This window comes from Trichophyton verrucosum (genome assembly GCF_000151505.1).
Source record: "Trichophyton verrucosum HKI 0517 chromosome Unknown contig00190_1.f1.exp, whole genome shotgun sequence".
Lineage (NCBI taxonomy): Eukaryota > Fungi > Ascomycota > Eurotiomycetes > Onygenales > Arthrodermataceae > Trichophyton > Trichophyton verrucosum.
In genome coordinates this window covers 75407-90077 of record NW_003315532.1, presented here as the reverse complement: position 1 = coordinate 90077, position 14671 = coordinate 75407, and the positions used below count along the sequence as shown (strand labels likewise).

The window sequence follows — 14671 nt, the reverse complement described above, 5'->3', positions numbered from 1 at the left end:
GAAGATGGCTTCTGGTCCGGCTACTCAGTCGCTGAAAGTTGGTTTTTCCTTGCGATATCACCAGCTGTGTCGAGGCGTTGCTAACTGTTTTATTCTGCAGTGCGTCGTTACTGGTGACGGAGCCGTGGGCAAGGTGCGTTTCTCTCTATAACAATAACAACAACATCTACATCTACATCTACAACCATGTCTACATCTACAATATCTACATCTTCTGGTCCTCTGCTAACAGCCTCTAGACATGTCTGCTCATCTCCTACACGACCAATGCGTTCCCTGGAGAATACATCCCCACCGTGTATGTTGTGAAGAGACCCCGAGACCACCGCGTACCAGCGCCGCCAGCTTGCATACCCCTTGCTCACACTGCTATTTCTACTGCTCCAGGTTCGACAACTACTCGGCCAGCGTCATGGTAGACGGGAAGCCCATCAGTCTCGGGCTCTGGGACACTGCTGGTCAAGAGGACTACGACAGACTACGTCCGCTCTCCTACCCGCAGACCGACGTGTTCCTGATATGTTTCTCCATCGTCAGCCCCCCCTCGTTTGACAACGTCAAGGCAAAGGTACGGCCCCTTCGACGCGTGGCGGTTTCAATGAAGAAGAGAACAGCTTGTTAAATAGCGTCTATAGTGGTATCCCGAGATCGAACATCACGCGCCAAACGTACCCATCATCTTGGTTGGCACCAAGCTCGACCTCAGAGAGGACAAGGCCACCGCAGACGCTCTCCGGTCCAAGAAGATGGAGCCAGTCTCCTACGAGCAGGCCCTCGCAGTCGCAAAGGAGATCAAGGCCCAGAAGTACCTCGAGTGCTCTGCTCTCACCCAGCGCAACCTCAAGAGCGTCTTTGACGAGGCCATCCGGTAGGGCTCTCCTGGACACCGTACATACAACTACAACTACAACTTTCTAACACGTATCACTAGAGCCGTATTGAACCCTCGTCCAACTCAGAAACCAAAGAGAAAGTGCCAGATACTCTAGATTCATTCTCTAGATGCAGATACGTTCCAGCGATCAACGACCTTGAAGTGCAGAAGATACATAGATCTCCTTTCCTCGACCATTCTCTCCCCCAAATTTACCGCTACCATCCCCCAGCCACAGCCGCAGGCCCGACGACTACACCACTACATAACTCCGAGCCATCCCTCCAGATGCGAAACCTGCAATAACCTTCCAAATCCCGTTCTTTCTACCTGTTTGTTTCCGCCTTTACCGATTTTTAATGACGAGCGTTTCTCATTTTTCCACCACCTTCCTGCATTTGGGACGGAGCAACTGCTCGTACTGCAAGGTTATCTCTTCATCCATCTTCTCTTCTTCTTCTCTTTCTTCACACTTGACGAAGTAAATACAACTATTCCAGATATCACGAAACCAAAGTCTCCCTCTCTGTCCTTCCCTTCGTTTGTTTACTTATGATGACACCCCCCTTTTTCCCTTTCAAACTCGCCTGTGGAGAATATCTGTTACACCCCGACTCCATACATCTGCGTCCCGAGCTCTGCATCCCTGTTCAAACTTCCCTCCCGGCTCTTTAGTCTTCTCTGTCATGTTAATTGTGCCTGGTTTCAATTCTATCTTATCCCCCTCCCCTTTCTTACCCCTGGATCGGATCTTTAATACCCTTTCCTTGGCTTTTCTTCTTCACCACCAAAGCTTCAGCTTGTTTCTTAGTGCTCCTACATAATTAATTTCTTACCTGTTTTACCTATTCCGTGCCCTCTTTGCTTCTTATCTACGTCCTTTTCCCCTTTTAACGATTCAACGGGGCTGGATGGAAAGTGGCTGTGCCGTGACAGTCAGTTTGGTCCTTATCTAGCGCTCTCTCTCACACATAGGTAGCTCGCCTCGTATGCAGGTACAATGTTGAAAACTTGCAAGTCACAGCGTTCATAAATCCATAGATGATGCTAGACGCTCTATTATGATTGACATCAACTGAAGAATTGCAGCTCCTCTCCTCTTCCAAGGCCAGCATTATATCAATATAATACAAGAACACGACGCCTGCTAAACGCCAATCCCAATCCAAATCCAAAACAAACCAACACTTTTTTTGTGAAGAAGCAAGCTTGTAGAAGTTATACGGGGACTCTCGCCCTTCGGCTAGGATGGATATGCGACTGATCATCAGCCGCAGATGTGCCGGCTCCATTGGTCGTGGCAGACGCCGTCTTGGCCCGTTTGGCCTCCTGCGCATCTCGGGCTCGCTCCTCGTTGAGTTTCTGGTTCTTCTCCAGGATCTTCATCTTCCTCGCTTCAGACTTCGAGCCGCCTCCTCCGGCACTGTATGGGGTACGTTAGAACGTCTTATCTGACAAGGTAAGCTTGCGGGTCAAAGGGGTAGTAGACTCACGTTAGTTCCACCTTGATCTTGCGGGCCGGTTTATCACCGTCTTCAAACATCGTGCCGTGGTACTGTTTTAGACAGGTCTTCATGCGGTCGAAGCCAGCGAATTCAACAAAGGCGAATCCACGGCCTTTCTTCCCGCCTCGCTCTAGTGGGACACGGACGGAGGTTGGTTGGAGCTTTTCAAAGTGTTTCGTGACGGACTCTTGCGTGGCGGTGAACGGTAGGTTGCCTGCAGACGTTAGCAATGGTAACCCAAGAAAGACATCAAGTAAAAGTAAACATACTGATGAAGACTATGAATCTCTGGCTCTTCCGCGCTTCTTCCATCTCAGCGTCTCCTACTGCGCCTTCAGCAGCCTCCTCGGTGCCGTTCTCGGCGGGTGTCTCTGTATCAGCTGGAGCTGGAGCAGCTGGTGTAGATTGTTCCTCTTCTACATCTGCGCCATTGACACCATTCTCTTCCTGCTCCTCTTCCTTTTCTTCATCCTTGAGTTTCTTTTCCTTCTTTTCCTTCTTCTCTTTCTTCTCTTTCTTCTTCTCTTTTTTCTCCTTCTTCTCCTTCTTATCATCCTGTTCGGTCTTGTTCTCTTCCGCGAGCTTCGCTCTCTTCTCCATCCTCTCCTGTTTTGCCCTCTTATACTTGTCCTCTCTCTTCACCTTCTTGCTCTTCTCTGCCTTCTGGACTCCATTCGGCTCCCCGTCCACCTCCATCTTGTCCTCGCCGGCGGCACCATTGGCTTCTTCTCTGGCCTTCTTCTTCAATTCCTTCTCTAGCTTCTTCTTCTCCTTCTTTTCCTTCTTGTCTTTCTTGGTCTTCCTCTCCTTCTTCACCTTCTCCTTGTCGCCGCTCTTTATCTTCTTAGACGACTTTCCGAGATCAACCACCGCTCCATCGTTCTCGTCGACGGCAGCTTCGTCGCGTTTTCGCTTATCGCCCATGATCGTGGCGGTGATATCTCGTCTTCTCGGCGGGGTATAGAAATGTCAGCAAAACAATTAGGTTCAGCGGTCCTTGGATGTTGTGGTCTCGAGGCAACACACGTCTTCACGCCCACTGATTATCCAAAATAAATCGCATCAACACGACTGAATCTTTTTGCTTCTTCTTTTCCTTCAAAATCCAGAAAAAAAAAAAAAAAAAAAACTTTTGTGGATCCAAAATTCTGCCGGCCGAGGAATTAAAGGCGGTGAGAGGATTAAGGTTAGAACCTAGTTTGATTAGTAATAACTTTTGATTATGTCATCTTGAAGATCCAAAGGTTTTCTACATAGAAGAAAAAGGCATTGAGAACGGATTGTGAAGGATAATTAACTGATATATATTGTTTTAGCGAGCATATGCTTGTAAGATGTAGGTTATGTACTTTGGGTAAGGGAAAGTGAGCGAAGGTTACAGGATGGGCATAGAGTCCCGGCGTAGCTTTTAGCATTAATCAAGAACACATTTGATAGAGGTTTCATTAAATGTTATGGACATACTCCGTATAGCTACTTTTCATAGGGGAATTGAGAACAGTTGCTTCTAGAAATGCTGTGGAGGCTGTCTTATGTCATATCTCAGGGTATGTATCAACAAAAATTTTGGATTGTAGTGACATGCTACTCTGAGGGTATCAATATACAATAATTTGCACTTTATCGCTTTTCTTAGACTGGTATCGCTCCCTTAGTTCAGCCCGATTGAGAAACTCCATAAGAGGAAAATGAAGCTCCTTCATATCAAATATGCCACGCTTCTTTTGGTCAACATAAGACCCGTCAACGACGATACGCTTCAACGAATCAAGCTTTAGTGATCCTACAACCGCCTGTTAATTATATATCTTGAAACAAGTGTAATTACTCATCTTACCTGACTTCACAAGATCGTTTAACCTGACCGGTGTTCCAATACCTATACCTATTCTATTCGGAGTCAGCAAATAAATGATCTGATAGCAAATTGGTCAAAGTGACATACCTTGTCTTTTCAACTGTTTCCTGAGCTTCTTTTAGCTTTATGTGTTTGGCAAACAGCTTGGCAACTGCACAATCTTGGTTTTGGAATTGCCGTAATGCTCTTGAAGTATGTTAGCATCATATCCTCCGCCTGAGCGACCTTGGTATTCCTACCTCGTTATCTCCGCCGCTCTGAGACCGGCCAGAGTGAAGACCAGGGTATGTGGGGATCCTTTGACTTCGGAAGCCTTGGAGAGTGATTCGCCTTTCTCTAAACTGAACGCTTTTAAGAAGGATGGCATATTATCGAGTTCACGAGAGGATTCCCAGGATGAGGTATCGAGAAATGCATGTTCTATGCAAAAGTTAGATCCAGTACATCAGAATAACCTGATACTACAAGAATTTAACCTACCTGGGATGTAGAAATCGTCCAATTCCACAGCAGTCAAGTTCTTGTTATGCCTCTTGACTCGTTGGACAAAGTAATCGCCCAGCAGTTTCCCATCCATCTTCCCAATGGACTCGTCAATCCCTCCGTCTTTGCCCATGACCTTATTCGCATCGTATTCATCCCCACCTTTCGCACCCTTCGACCGTTTCTTCTTTTTCTTCTTGCTGGGCTGTTGTACGGGAGCTGCACTGGATGTGTTTTCTGTGCCATCTTCCTCCTCGACACGTTTTCGCTTATTCGAGCCCGCGGGCGCATCCTTTGAAATTACCGACGCCATCATTGTAAAGTATTCTCCCTGCGTCACCTGTCAATCGTCCTATCCTGCGTTTTCGTCTTCCATTTCTTCGCCCATCGAAATTTCCTTTGCGATAAGAAAAAAAAAGTTGCGGCTCTTATCGTGCTTAGTCAGCTTGTTATCGCAACTTTCCGCGTCGCGAACTTTTGGAGAATCAAACGGCCGAAGAAACAAAAGTCAACAGCATCTCGACTTTTGGTCTATCCTTGAATCTGTTTGCTGCTGGAGCTCAGGAGCACTCAGGACGATAGGTCTGCCCAGTATGCCGATATCAAACGGTCGTGGCAAGGGGGAGACTCCGCTAAACTCGGCGGGACCAAGCTCCAGCCCTGCCAAAACACCTTACAATGCAGTATGATGTCCCCTTTAACTGTGTATATTACAGCCTCGACCTAACATTCTGGCATAGCTGTTTAAGTTATCAAGATTGGTTGGAGCTCCTTCGACTCCAGCCCAGCAGAATGCTGCCTCTTTCAACTCGAATTTACCGTCGGCGCCCCGGACTGGCCGGCGGAAATCAGGGATAACACCGGCCAGAGCTCGGGGAGGTGAACGCATTCCAGTAACCCCCCATGCGATCCGGGCATTACAAAGGCGTGCAGCTACATATACTCCCGGTCGAGATAGGCGGAAGAGCCAGCGCTTCAAGCGGGAGACACCGATGGATATATTAAAGAACTTGGGAAAAGGTCGGTCATTGTTCCCAGTGCTAGAATGAATATACGTCTGATGCTGACCCCTACGATGCAGTTCTCGCACCAATATCCAAGACGGTATCTTCCTCTCCACCGACTGAGCCAGAGCCGCAGCCAGAGCCACCGGTGGACGAGATCGCCGAGCTAGACAAGGAGCCTCCTATTCCTCCACCTCGGCTTTCATTACCACTGAACGAAATGGCTCTGGATCAGGATGATAACAGCCCTCCGATACCTCCGCCTAGGTTATCAGTCCTCCCTGATGATGAAGATGTTACCAGGGGATCGATCGAGTTGCCTAGGAGAGAGCGGTCAGGTCGCGATTTGGCTAGGTTATCGAGAGTAAGCTTCGCCAGTAACCGGTTCAGTGACCATTACGGAGACACAACAAACATTGAAGACCCTGAGGATGGGTTGGACTTTCGTGTTGGACAAGAAGATGACTTCGACGAGGATCTTGATAATACGACTGGACAACCAATGCTAGATGCTGGGTAAGAGTTTGCATTATATTCTAATCGTACAGCTGCCGCGAGTTCTAATGTTACATTATAGGGGAGAAACTGAGGATCTGGGTCGTTTTAATTTCGACTTTGCTTTCCCAACTCCAGAAACGCCTCATACTATGCCAATTGAGAATGAAAATGAACAGGACACATTCGAGTTAGAAAGTGTGCCGCCAGAATTCGGGGGTCCAGATAGTCCGTCGTCAGGAAGTGATTTCGGGACGGGTGGGTTTGAACCGGCCATGGATGACGTGCCATCTAACAGAGGGACACCAGAACCCATAGAACAAGAGGCGGAAGAGGTGGAAATGGAACAGGAAGACCAGCCTGAACCACCACAGAAGAAGCAAAAGGTCTCTAAACATGGTATCCCGGTCCCAAGCCTGCCGGCAGGAGTGGTAAAGAAGCTGGCAATGCGATTTGCTAGGTCTGGGAACAAGAAAACGAGAATCACGAAGGACACCATGGCTGCCATCCAGCAGGCCACAGACTGGTTCTTTGAGCAAGCGAGCGGGGATTTGTCCACGTACTCCAAACACTCCGGGCGTAAAACAATTGACGAGACGGATGTCATCGCTCTCATGAGAAGGTAAGCTTGTGTCAGTCGAATTATGCACGAACCCGGAGCTAACGCTTGGAAATGAAAGACAACGACATGTGGGTAGGAATGCCTCGGTGTTTGCTCTCGCGCAAAAGCATCTTCCCAAAGAGCTTCTGCAGGACATACGTTTGCCCAAGGGTTGATTGAGGTGTGTGGCAAGCTGCAGTATCCGAATGAGGTTTGTAGCTGGGATTATTATATTACCAGCTCTTGTTCTGACGGACCCGTCGAACTGCTTCATTCGGCCGTTTCTTGACAACCATCCACAGCATGATGGCGGTGGCCAGGGAGAGCCCGTACCTAGATCTACTGCGTTAGCTCAAACTCCCATGCATGTGTCCGGGGTGCTTTCAGTCTAACGTACCAGGTGAAGATGTACTGAGCATGGTTGTTGCGGAGGTTGACTTCCGCTGCACGACCAATTGGTATACCCTTGTCCTCTCTTGTGTACATGGACAAGATGTCCTGCACTGTTGACTTGTCAGCCAGAACTGTCACACGGACAAAGACTTGCAGCCAGGATTGCGAAAACTGCGGGATATGGGGGGTTACAGGTTACGAGGCAGACTTACCCATCGTTTCTTCTATCCAGACCGGCTGGCTGCCGGTCAGCTCGGCCATCTGCTTGACGTCCGGGAAGTAGAATTTGCCCTCCTCAGGCTTGTTATCGGGCGTAAACATGTTCTTCTTCCACGGTGACCGCAGCAGCCCCTCGACCACGACCTCTTCCTGCGGCAGCCCTTCCCTCCGCTCCGACTGCCGCTCCAGCGACTTTGCAATCCAACCGCGATTGACAAGGATTGTGCTTTCACCCTCCCCTCTTTCCAGTGGCGTCACGACGAGATAGCCATCCTTTCCTTCATGCATGCGGGGCCCAATCAACATCTCTTTGTCGTGTCGTAAACGGCCTTTTGCATATACCCGTCGATATTCAAAGTCTTCGACGGAATCAGGGTCGACGACCGGGGGAAGAGGCAGCGGCGGCTTGATGAGACGGTCTTCGAACTTCGCTATCAGGTTTGATTTCCACTCGAGGCGCTGGACCTGCCATGTCCCCAGGGCGAATGCTGTGACCGGAATGATAGCTAGATTTGTACACGTTAGCTATACAAACCACAAACCACAGGACTTATAACCACATAAAAGAGTAAAAAAGAAAAGAAAAGCAAGCAGTCTCAGATATGCTCCGTACCTAGTATGATCAACCCGTAGCCATGCTTCCCTCCTGTCCGAACCAGCTTAGCAGGGTTGTCCACGATCGATGTCCAATTGGGGTCTTCCGCCGGCGTGTGAGCTTGTCGAAGCTGAGTCCGCCCGCACTGCAGACCCTGTATCCGACCTGTACCTCTGCCAGTACCCGCAGACCGAAACACCGTCCTGATGCCCAGCCACGAGGGCGAAAACCGTCGTAGTAGAGTAAATGGTGCTGCCATCTCAAGGGTTGTTGCTTGTTGTTGCTGCTGCTGGTACCAGGTCGGTAGGTTATGACATCCGGCGGCGAAAGCTTCCAACTTCCAGCCCGCTCCCAGTCCAATATAATCGAATTGATATCGTCCAGCCTTCCCGTCTGCCTCCTTGTCTCGTCTCGTCTCGTCTCGATCGCTGCGGAAGAAAAGAAACCAAAAACTTCGTCGGATTCTTCGGATTTTAATGTCTTTTTTTTCCTTTTGATGTCTCTCTGATTGGCCCGTGCACAACCCATCCCCCAAAACTCTCGCCTTTTCTTCCTCGTATTTAATCGCAACGACGCAAGGAAGAAGAAAAGAAGACGGCGAGACGGGAAAAGGACGAGAACAAGTTATTTATACGAAGAACGACGGCCGGAAAAGCGCAGAGACAGAGCCTGTCGACAAGAAACGCATCGAGACATCGCCATGTTCTACCGAGGAGACTTGCAGAGCGGGATCAACGAGGCGGTTCGGGAGGTCAAGCAGGTTGTTTGCTTCATCACAGGTCCGTATTGCTGCCGGCGCCGGCTAGCTATCTAGATCTTCATCTCCACTGGCCTCTTGGTGACGCCACGAACCGACTGCTGACTGTGGTTTAGACGACGGCCAGCTCAGCAACCTGTGGGAGAACAACTATCTCAGGGACGAGAGGGTGCGTCCATGGTTCATTGGTGCCAGTTGGGCGTACAGGCGGGCTAATCTGGCTGCTAGATCGTTCGGTTGATAACGACAAATGCGGTGGCGCTGCGGCTGATCGAGGGCTCGCAGGAGGCAGAGTTCCTCGCGACCTTCTGTCCTGTGAATGAGTCGCCTACGCTCATCGTTATAAAGTGAGTTGAAGCAGTCTGTGAATCTTGGTGAACTACTGGGGTTGATGTTGTGTGGCACTGACAGAAGGCACTCTGTAGAAATGGCATCGTTCGAGAGTACATTGCGGCAAGGACGGAAGAGCCCATGTTCAAGCGGAGGCTGATAGCTGCTCTGGAGGACAATAAGCCGCCGAGGAGGATGCGGGAAGCTATGGCGCAGGCGCAGGCACAGGCACAAAGAATGGCGAGCCAAACAGGCAGCTCGTCGGTGTCTCCAACAACTATTCCTGCTGCCCCCGCAGCTTCTGGAACTGCCATTGCTACTCCTCCAGCTCCGTCCCCCCCTCCAGCCACACCGGCACCACCCAGCAACGTCGTCGATCCGCCCAGTGATACTCGTAGTAACGACCAACAGAGACGAGACAGTATCCGAGAGGGCAAACGACCAGCGGAACCAGAGAACGAAAAGAAAGAACAAGCAGAGTGGAAGGGCAAACAGAAGAGAAGACACCAGCAGGAACGAGAAGAACGAGAGCGGGTTCTTGAGCGAATAAGACGGGACAACGAAGAACGAAAGGCGAAAGCGGAGAGACAGAGGGCTGCTGCTGCTGAAAAGCATGAGGCTACACGCACACCTCCCCCTACTGCACAAACGTACCGTCTTCAGGTCCGTCTGTTTGACGGAAGCTCGATTAGAAACACCTTCTCTCCCAACCAGACCATAGGCACCGCTGTCCGGTCATGGCTGGATAGGGAACGCTCTGATGGCGATGCACCGTATACCCTGAAGCATATACTAACGCCACTTGAGAACAAGACCATCTCGCTCTCGGAAGAGGACCAGTCTCTCCAGGAGCTGGGTGTTGGTCCTACGGCAACACTGGTCATGGTGCCGATAAGAACGTATACAGATGCATATTCAGACTCAGGTGCATCACTGCCATATCGAGTTCTCTCTGGGGGATACAGCCTTGTTGCTGGCACGGTCAACGCTGTAGCTGGCATTGTAGGGTCTGCTTTGGGAATTGGACAGAACCCAGCTGCCGTTGGGCGCGGTGCGTCAACACAGACTGAAGCCACCGAAGAGACCTCTACTACATCTCCCAGAACATCTACACGCAACCGGGTTCGAACTCTGCATGATGCCAACTCGGGCAAAAATGACCACCAGTTTTATAACGGCAATCAGGTATGTCAACACTGTCAAATTTAACATTCGTCTAGCCCTAACCTTTGATAGTTGAACTTTGAGCCTCGAAAAAAGGATGACGATAACTAATGACTCTCTATCTTGCATGTTGCATATTGCATATCTTTATTTTTATTTTACTTTTCGACTCCACCATTTAATTACCACTTGCACCCTTCCAGCAAGGAATATTTCTATTTAACAAAATGTATTTTCGCTATGGATTCTATAACAAAACCAATGGATGAGGACTGTCATAGGCCACGCTGATGCATGTTTGGATTCTATATTATTACAAAGACATTGAGATCGTTCTAGTCTAGAGCTGGGAGACAGGACGTGAACAGGGCGTAAGTAAGAAGACGAAATTACATCCTCGTATCACCCTAGTAAGGCTTAGCAGCCTGCTGGCAGGCTTTCTATAGAGAAGTCAGTCATATTTTCCCAAAAGATATATATACGCTTAGGTTGTTGGAACGTACCAGCTGGTCCATGTACCATCCGCAGATGGTGAGGTCACCTCGGTTGTCATCCATGCACTTCCTGAAGCTTCGAGCATCAGCGGCACAGGGGGCATCCTCAGCCCATCCGCTGGTGGAGTTGGCCTGGTACAGCGAGTTGTCCATGGGTTGAGCGGCAGCAGCCTGCTGGGTCTCGGCTGGGGCAGCGCTGGAAGAGCCACCGGTGAAGAAGCTGCCGACAGCATGGCCGATGGAGGAACCGACAGCAACACCACTATACATAGTCCCGTTAGTCTCACATTGCTGAATATGGGTGCCTGTCTGCCTGATTTTGATACGTATATATCTTCGCTCGGCTCGGAAATGCGACTTACCCGGCGGTGGCAGCCATCTGGCCGAACAAGCTGGATCCGCCGCTAGACTGAGCGGGAGCTTGCTGGGTCTGAACGGGAGCAGCGGCGGTAGAGGATGGTCTCTGCTGCTGCATCTGAGGAGCAGCTGGTCTAGCTGGGGCAGCGGTAGGTCTGGGAGGGGCGCTGCGAGCGGGGGCAGCGGAACGACGTTGACGGGCCATTGTGGATGTGTGTATGGGAGATTGATACGGGGGTTCAGTGACGTTTGTGTTTCGTGGGATATCTGGGCTGGCAGAGTCGGCGTTGTTGACTGATGGAAAGTTGACGATGAAGATGAAGAAAAATAGGTACGGGGAGCGACGTTGGAGACGGAGATAAGTCGGGCCGTGTATGAAATTAAAAGGCTTAACTCCGATTGGTCGAGAGCTGCAGAGCGCGATTGCCAGTCGATCTCGCATGAGGAAGAAGAGAAGTAGATAGAAGAGAGTAGAAGAGTAGAAGTAGAAGAGGCAGGAGTAATAGTAGTGGTCTATAGAGTACTTATAGTAGTCGTAGTGGTAGAGGTAGGGCGGGAGATAAGTTGATATCTAGTTAAGAGCTTGGCCGGGACTCGTCTCTACTATGGACGATGGGTGGTAGCTCATAATGATATCAAGATCCAAATGCTGCGTCGGACAGCGGATAGAGCGTCAAATTTACTGTATGTATAACAGTATATGCATGGCTCATTGAGATACCTGGTGAAGTGTATGCATAAGCATAGACACATCCACCTCTCAACCGTTGTTTGGGGGCTGAGCAGCACCAGCTTTCTTGTCCTTCTTGTTCTTCCGCTTATGCCTCTTCTTCGCGGCGTTATTCCCATTCTTCCCGTGCATGGCCTTTCTCTCGGCCTTGCTCAGCTTTTTCTTGTTCTTCTTCGAGGTCTCGACGGCAGGCAGCTTGATAAACGCCTCCTCCTTCACCTCACCACCTTGCTTATCATCTTCGGCGCTTTCTTCTTCTTCAACTTCGCCGTCTTCTTCCCCTTCGTCCTCCTCCTCTTCATCATCCTCCTCATCATCATCCTCCGGGTCTGTTGTTCTACTCTTCTTTGGTTCTGGGGTCGACACTGCGGTACTATCGCGTCCCGACATTTCGGATTCTTCAACGGAGCGTTTCTGCGGTACTGTAGCAGCTACCTTCGCCTTCATCTTAGCTAGCTGCGCAGCCCGGAGCTGGGCCATCGCTTTCTCCTTTGCTTCTCTTTCAGCGCGCTCGAGGTCATACTTGTCGTTTCCGGCCTGTATCCGTTAGACGTTGGTGGACACAGATACAACTGTGAAGAAGGAGACTTACAAGACCGTGCTTTATAAATCTCCCTGCAGCCTGTGTGTCCAGTGTCATTGTTCGCTTCTCTGGAGGGGCCTCTAGGGTCTTAATCTTTTCATGATACTGTCTCACGCGGTTCAGTTCCCTGAATACCGGGTGTTCTTTTGCATCTACATCATTCAATCTTAGGTATGCTGGAAGAAGGAAGTTAGCTGATAATCAAGGGCATATATCAAAAGGGCGCAGCTGCATACAGAATATTAGGGATTCAATGGAGTATGAGAGCAGAACATGGAGCTTTGCCTTGTCCAGCAGAGGCAGCTTCTGCGCCGTCGCGGTGAGTCCCCGCTCCAGCAGCGGCTCCAGGACTTCTTCTATGTCATCAATGCTATCTTCCAGCTGCTCTAACAGCGGCGTCAAATCTGAAGCCTCAGTAGCCATGGTCTGCTGTGATATCTTCTGGATGCATAAAATCGTCAGCTTCTTGTCTTTTCTTTATTTCTTTTCTTCAAAATGAAATTTATGATTACGTAATATAAAGTTGCTAGTAAACCTTATCTCCAAAGTTAATTCACGTGATATCAAATTCGCGACTTCGACTTTTTCCTTCTACAAGTTCGAGCATTGCTGAATATCAATCGACGTTGACCTGCAGTTGAGCTGGATCTCACTGGCTATACTGTTTAGCATATACCTTTGATTTGTGCAACTCCTTTTGTACATTCACAGAACTAGAAATAACATAATTGGCTGGAACGGGCTGAGATGAACACCTCCAAGAGGCTATGGGCGAGGCTCAGGAGCTTCTCATCTATTAATGAAACATATCCACGCGTATATACCCACACACACACATGGAAAACGAAGATGGGCTCAATACACTTTTTCTCCACTGGACGACCACTTCAACACAGCTCAAGCAACAATAACAACAACATGCACAAGAAAATACACATCATGGGCGTGGGCAACATAGGCTCGTTCGTAGCACACTCACTCGCCGCCCGCCCTGTCTCCGAACGAGCCTGCATAACGCTTCTCTTCCACCACCCAGCCTTCTACAAGGACTGGAACCGATTCGGGCGGGTCGTTGCCGTAAAACGCCACGGGATACCCGAGCAACGATCAGGCTTCTGCATCAACGTCCTGCAGGACCACCAATGGTACTATCCGTCCGAAATCGAGGGAGCACCAAATGATCTGGTTGAGGAAGAATTCTCTCTACGTCAGGGGAAGGAAGCTGATAGCGATGGCAACCTTACCCCTGCTGACGAGGAGGGGATTGAACACTTGATTGTTACAGTGAAGACGACGCAGATTGAAAGGGCGATGAAGTCTGTTCGGCACCGACTGACGCCAGAGTCATCTGTGCTGCTCCTCACGAATGGGCTGGGGGTGTTGGAGGAAGTGAATGAGAAGATATGGCCTGATGAGAGCGAACGGCCGAATTATCTGTTTGGCGTCACGAGTCATGGGCTGTTCAAGTCAGGACTGTTTGAAACCACGCATGCTGGGGTGGGAGCAACTACGATAGGCGTTGTACGCCAGTCCCCGAGAGATGATATAGAGGATACTGCCGACGGCAGTTCAACTACCTTTGCACCGTCGACGAATTTCCTGCTGAAGACGCTTACGCAAACTCCCGAGCTGGCATGCATATCCACCAATGCAACAGACCTGTTCCTACTGCAGCTGGAAAAACTGGCAATAAACTGCATCATCAACCCGCTCACCTTACTTATGGACTGCAAGAATGGCGAACTACTATACCACTACAACCTGACGCGTGTCCAACGACTGCTGCTCATCGAGATAAGTGCCGTGATATGCGCTCTGCCGGAACTGCAGGGGGTTCCCGGCCTACAATCCCGCTTTTCACCTGAACGACTACGAACAATTGCTGTGGGTGTGGCGGGTAAGACGGGCGAGAACACTAGCTCTATGCTGCAGGATGCGAGGATGGGGAAGGAGAGCGAGATCGAGTATATGAACGGGTATATTGTGCGCAGGGGGGAGGAAGTAGGGGTGCGATGTGCGTTGAACTACATGGTTGTGCAGCTTGCGCAGGCCAAGTCGAGGATTGCGGGGAGACAGAGAAACGAAGAGGTTCCATTTGACCTGTCGAAGCTATAGCCACAGTCTATCTATCTATCAATTAATGTCTCAATATCTTCTCTCAATGCCTCTAGATCTATGTATATGCTTAGTCAGCAGTGGCATGATAGCTCCGTCGACTTTAAACTATCG

The 14671-nt window shown here is 49.8% G+C and overlaps 9 protein-coding genes across 9 annotated transcripts; 4 read left to right on the top strand and 5 right to left on the bottom strand.

Annotated features, from left to right (window-relative positions):
• Positions 1-241: 241 nt before the first annotated feature.
• Positions 242-1430, top strand: TRV_02036 (uncharacterized protein; the record flags this gene model as incomplete). Its single annotated transcript, XM_003023793.1, has 3 exons — positions 242-568; positions 636-868; positions 1043-1430. 3 exons carry the CDS (start codon positions 242-244, stop codon positions 1428-1430), a joined length of 948 nt encoding a protein of 315 aa, XP_003023839.1.
• A 662-nt stretch (positions 1431-2092) lies between these two features.
• Positions 2093-3303, bottom strand: TRV_02035 (RNA binding protein; the record flags this gene model as incomplete). Its single annotated transcript, XM_003023792.1, has 3 exons — positions 2093-2297; positions 2368-2593; positions 2649-3303. 3 exons carry the CDS (start codon positions 3301-3303, stop codon positions 2093-2095), a joined length of 1086 nt encoding a protein of 361 aa, XP_003023838.1.
• Positions 3304-3977: 674 nt separating this feature from the next.
• On the bottom strand, positions 3978-5036 carry TRV_02034 (uncharacterized protein; the record flags this gene model as incomplete). Its single annotated transcript, XM_003023791.1, has 5 exons — positions 3978-4162; positions 4217-4269; positions 4325-4423; positions 4477-4657; positions 4718-5036. 5 exons carry the CDS (start codon positions 5034-5036, stop codon positions 3978-3980), a joined length of 837 nt encoding a protein of 278 aa, XP_003023837.1.
• A 676-nt stretch (positions 5037-5712) lies between these two features.
• On the top strand, positions 5713-6845 carry TRV_02033 (uncharacterized protein; the record flags this gene model as incomplete). Its single annotated transcript, XM_003023790.1, has 3 exons — positions 5713-5740; positions 5802-6240; positions 6302-6845. The coding sequence occupies 3 exons, from the start codon at positions 5713-5715 to the stop codon at positions 6843-6845; spliced, it is 1011 nt and encodes a 336-aa protein (XP_003023836.1).
• Positions 6846-7053: 208 nt separating this feature from the next.
• On the bottom strand, positions 7054-8555 carry TRV_02032 (uncharacterized protein; the record flags this gene model as incomplete). The annotated part of the gene is made up of 5 exons (XM_003023789.1): positions 7054-7153; positions 7218-7344; positions 7426-7938; positions 7975-8078; positions 8227-8555. The coding sequence occupies 5 exons, from the start codon at positions 8553-8555 to the stop codon at positions 7054-7056; spliced, it is 1173 nt and encodes a 390-aa protein (XP_003023835.1).
• A 700-nt stretch (positions 8556-9255) lies between these two features.
• Positions 9256-10389, top strand: TRV_02031 (UBX domain protein; the record flags this gene model as incomplete). Its single annotated transcript, XM_003023788.1, has 2 exons — positions 9256-10299; positions 10351-10389. The coding sequence occupies 2 exons, from the start codon at positions 9256-9258 to the stop codon at positions 10387-10389; spliced, it is 1083 nt and encodes a 360-aa protein (XP_003023834.1).
• Positions 10390-10685: 296 nt separating this feature from the next.
• TRV_02030 (uncharacterized protein) lies at positions 10686-11571 on the bottom strand (the record flags this gene model as incomplete). The annotated part of the gene is made up of 3 exons (XM_003023787.1): positions 10686-10718; positions 10782-11034; positions 11135-11571. 3 exons carry the CDS (start codon positions 11569-11571, stop codon positions 10686-10688), a joined length of 723 nt encoding a protein of 240 aa, XP_003023833.1.
• A 318-nt stretch (positions 11572-11889) lies between these two features.
• Positions 11890-12865, bottom strand: TRV_02029 (exosome-associated family protein; the record flags this gene model as incomplete). The annotated part of the gene is made up of 3 exons (XM_003023786.1): positions 11890-12396; positions 12452-12636; positions 12679-12865. The coding sequence occupies 3 exons, from the start codon at positions 12863-12865 to the stop codon at positions 11890-11892; spliced, it is 879 nt and encodes a 292-aa protein (XP_003023832.1).
• A 324-nt stretch (positions 12866-13189) lies between these two features.
• TRV_02028 (2-dehydropantoate 2-reductase, putative) lies at positions 13190-14557 on the top strand (the record flags this gene model as incomplete). The annotated part of the gene is made up of 1 exon (XM_003023785.1): positions 13190-14557. One exon carries the CDS (start codon positions 13190-13192, stop codon positions 14555-14557), a length of 1368 nt encoding a protein of 455 aa, XP_003023831.1.
• Between the last annotated feature and the right edge of the window lie 114 nt (positions 14558-14671).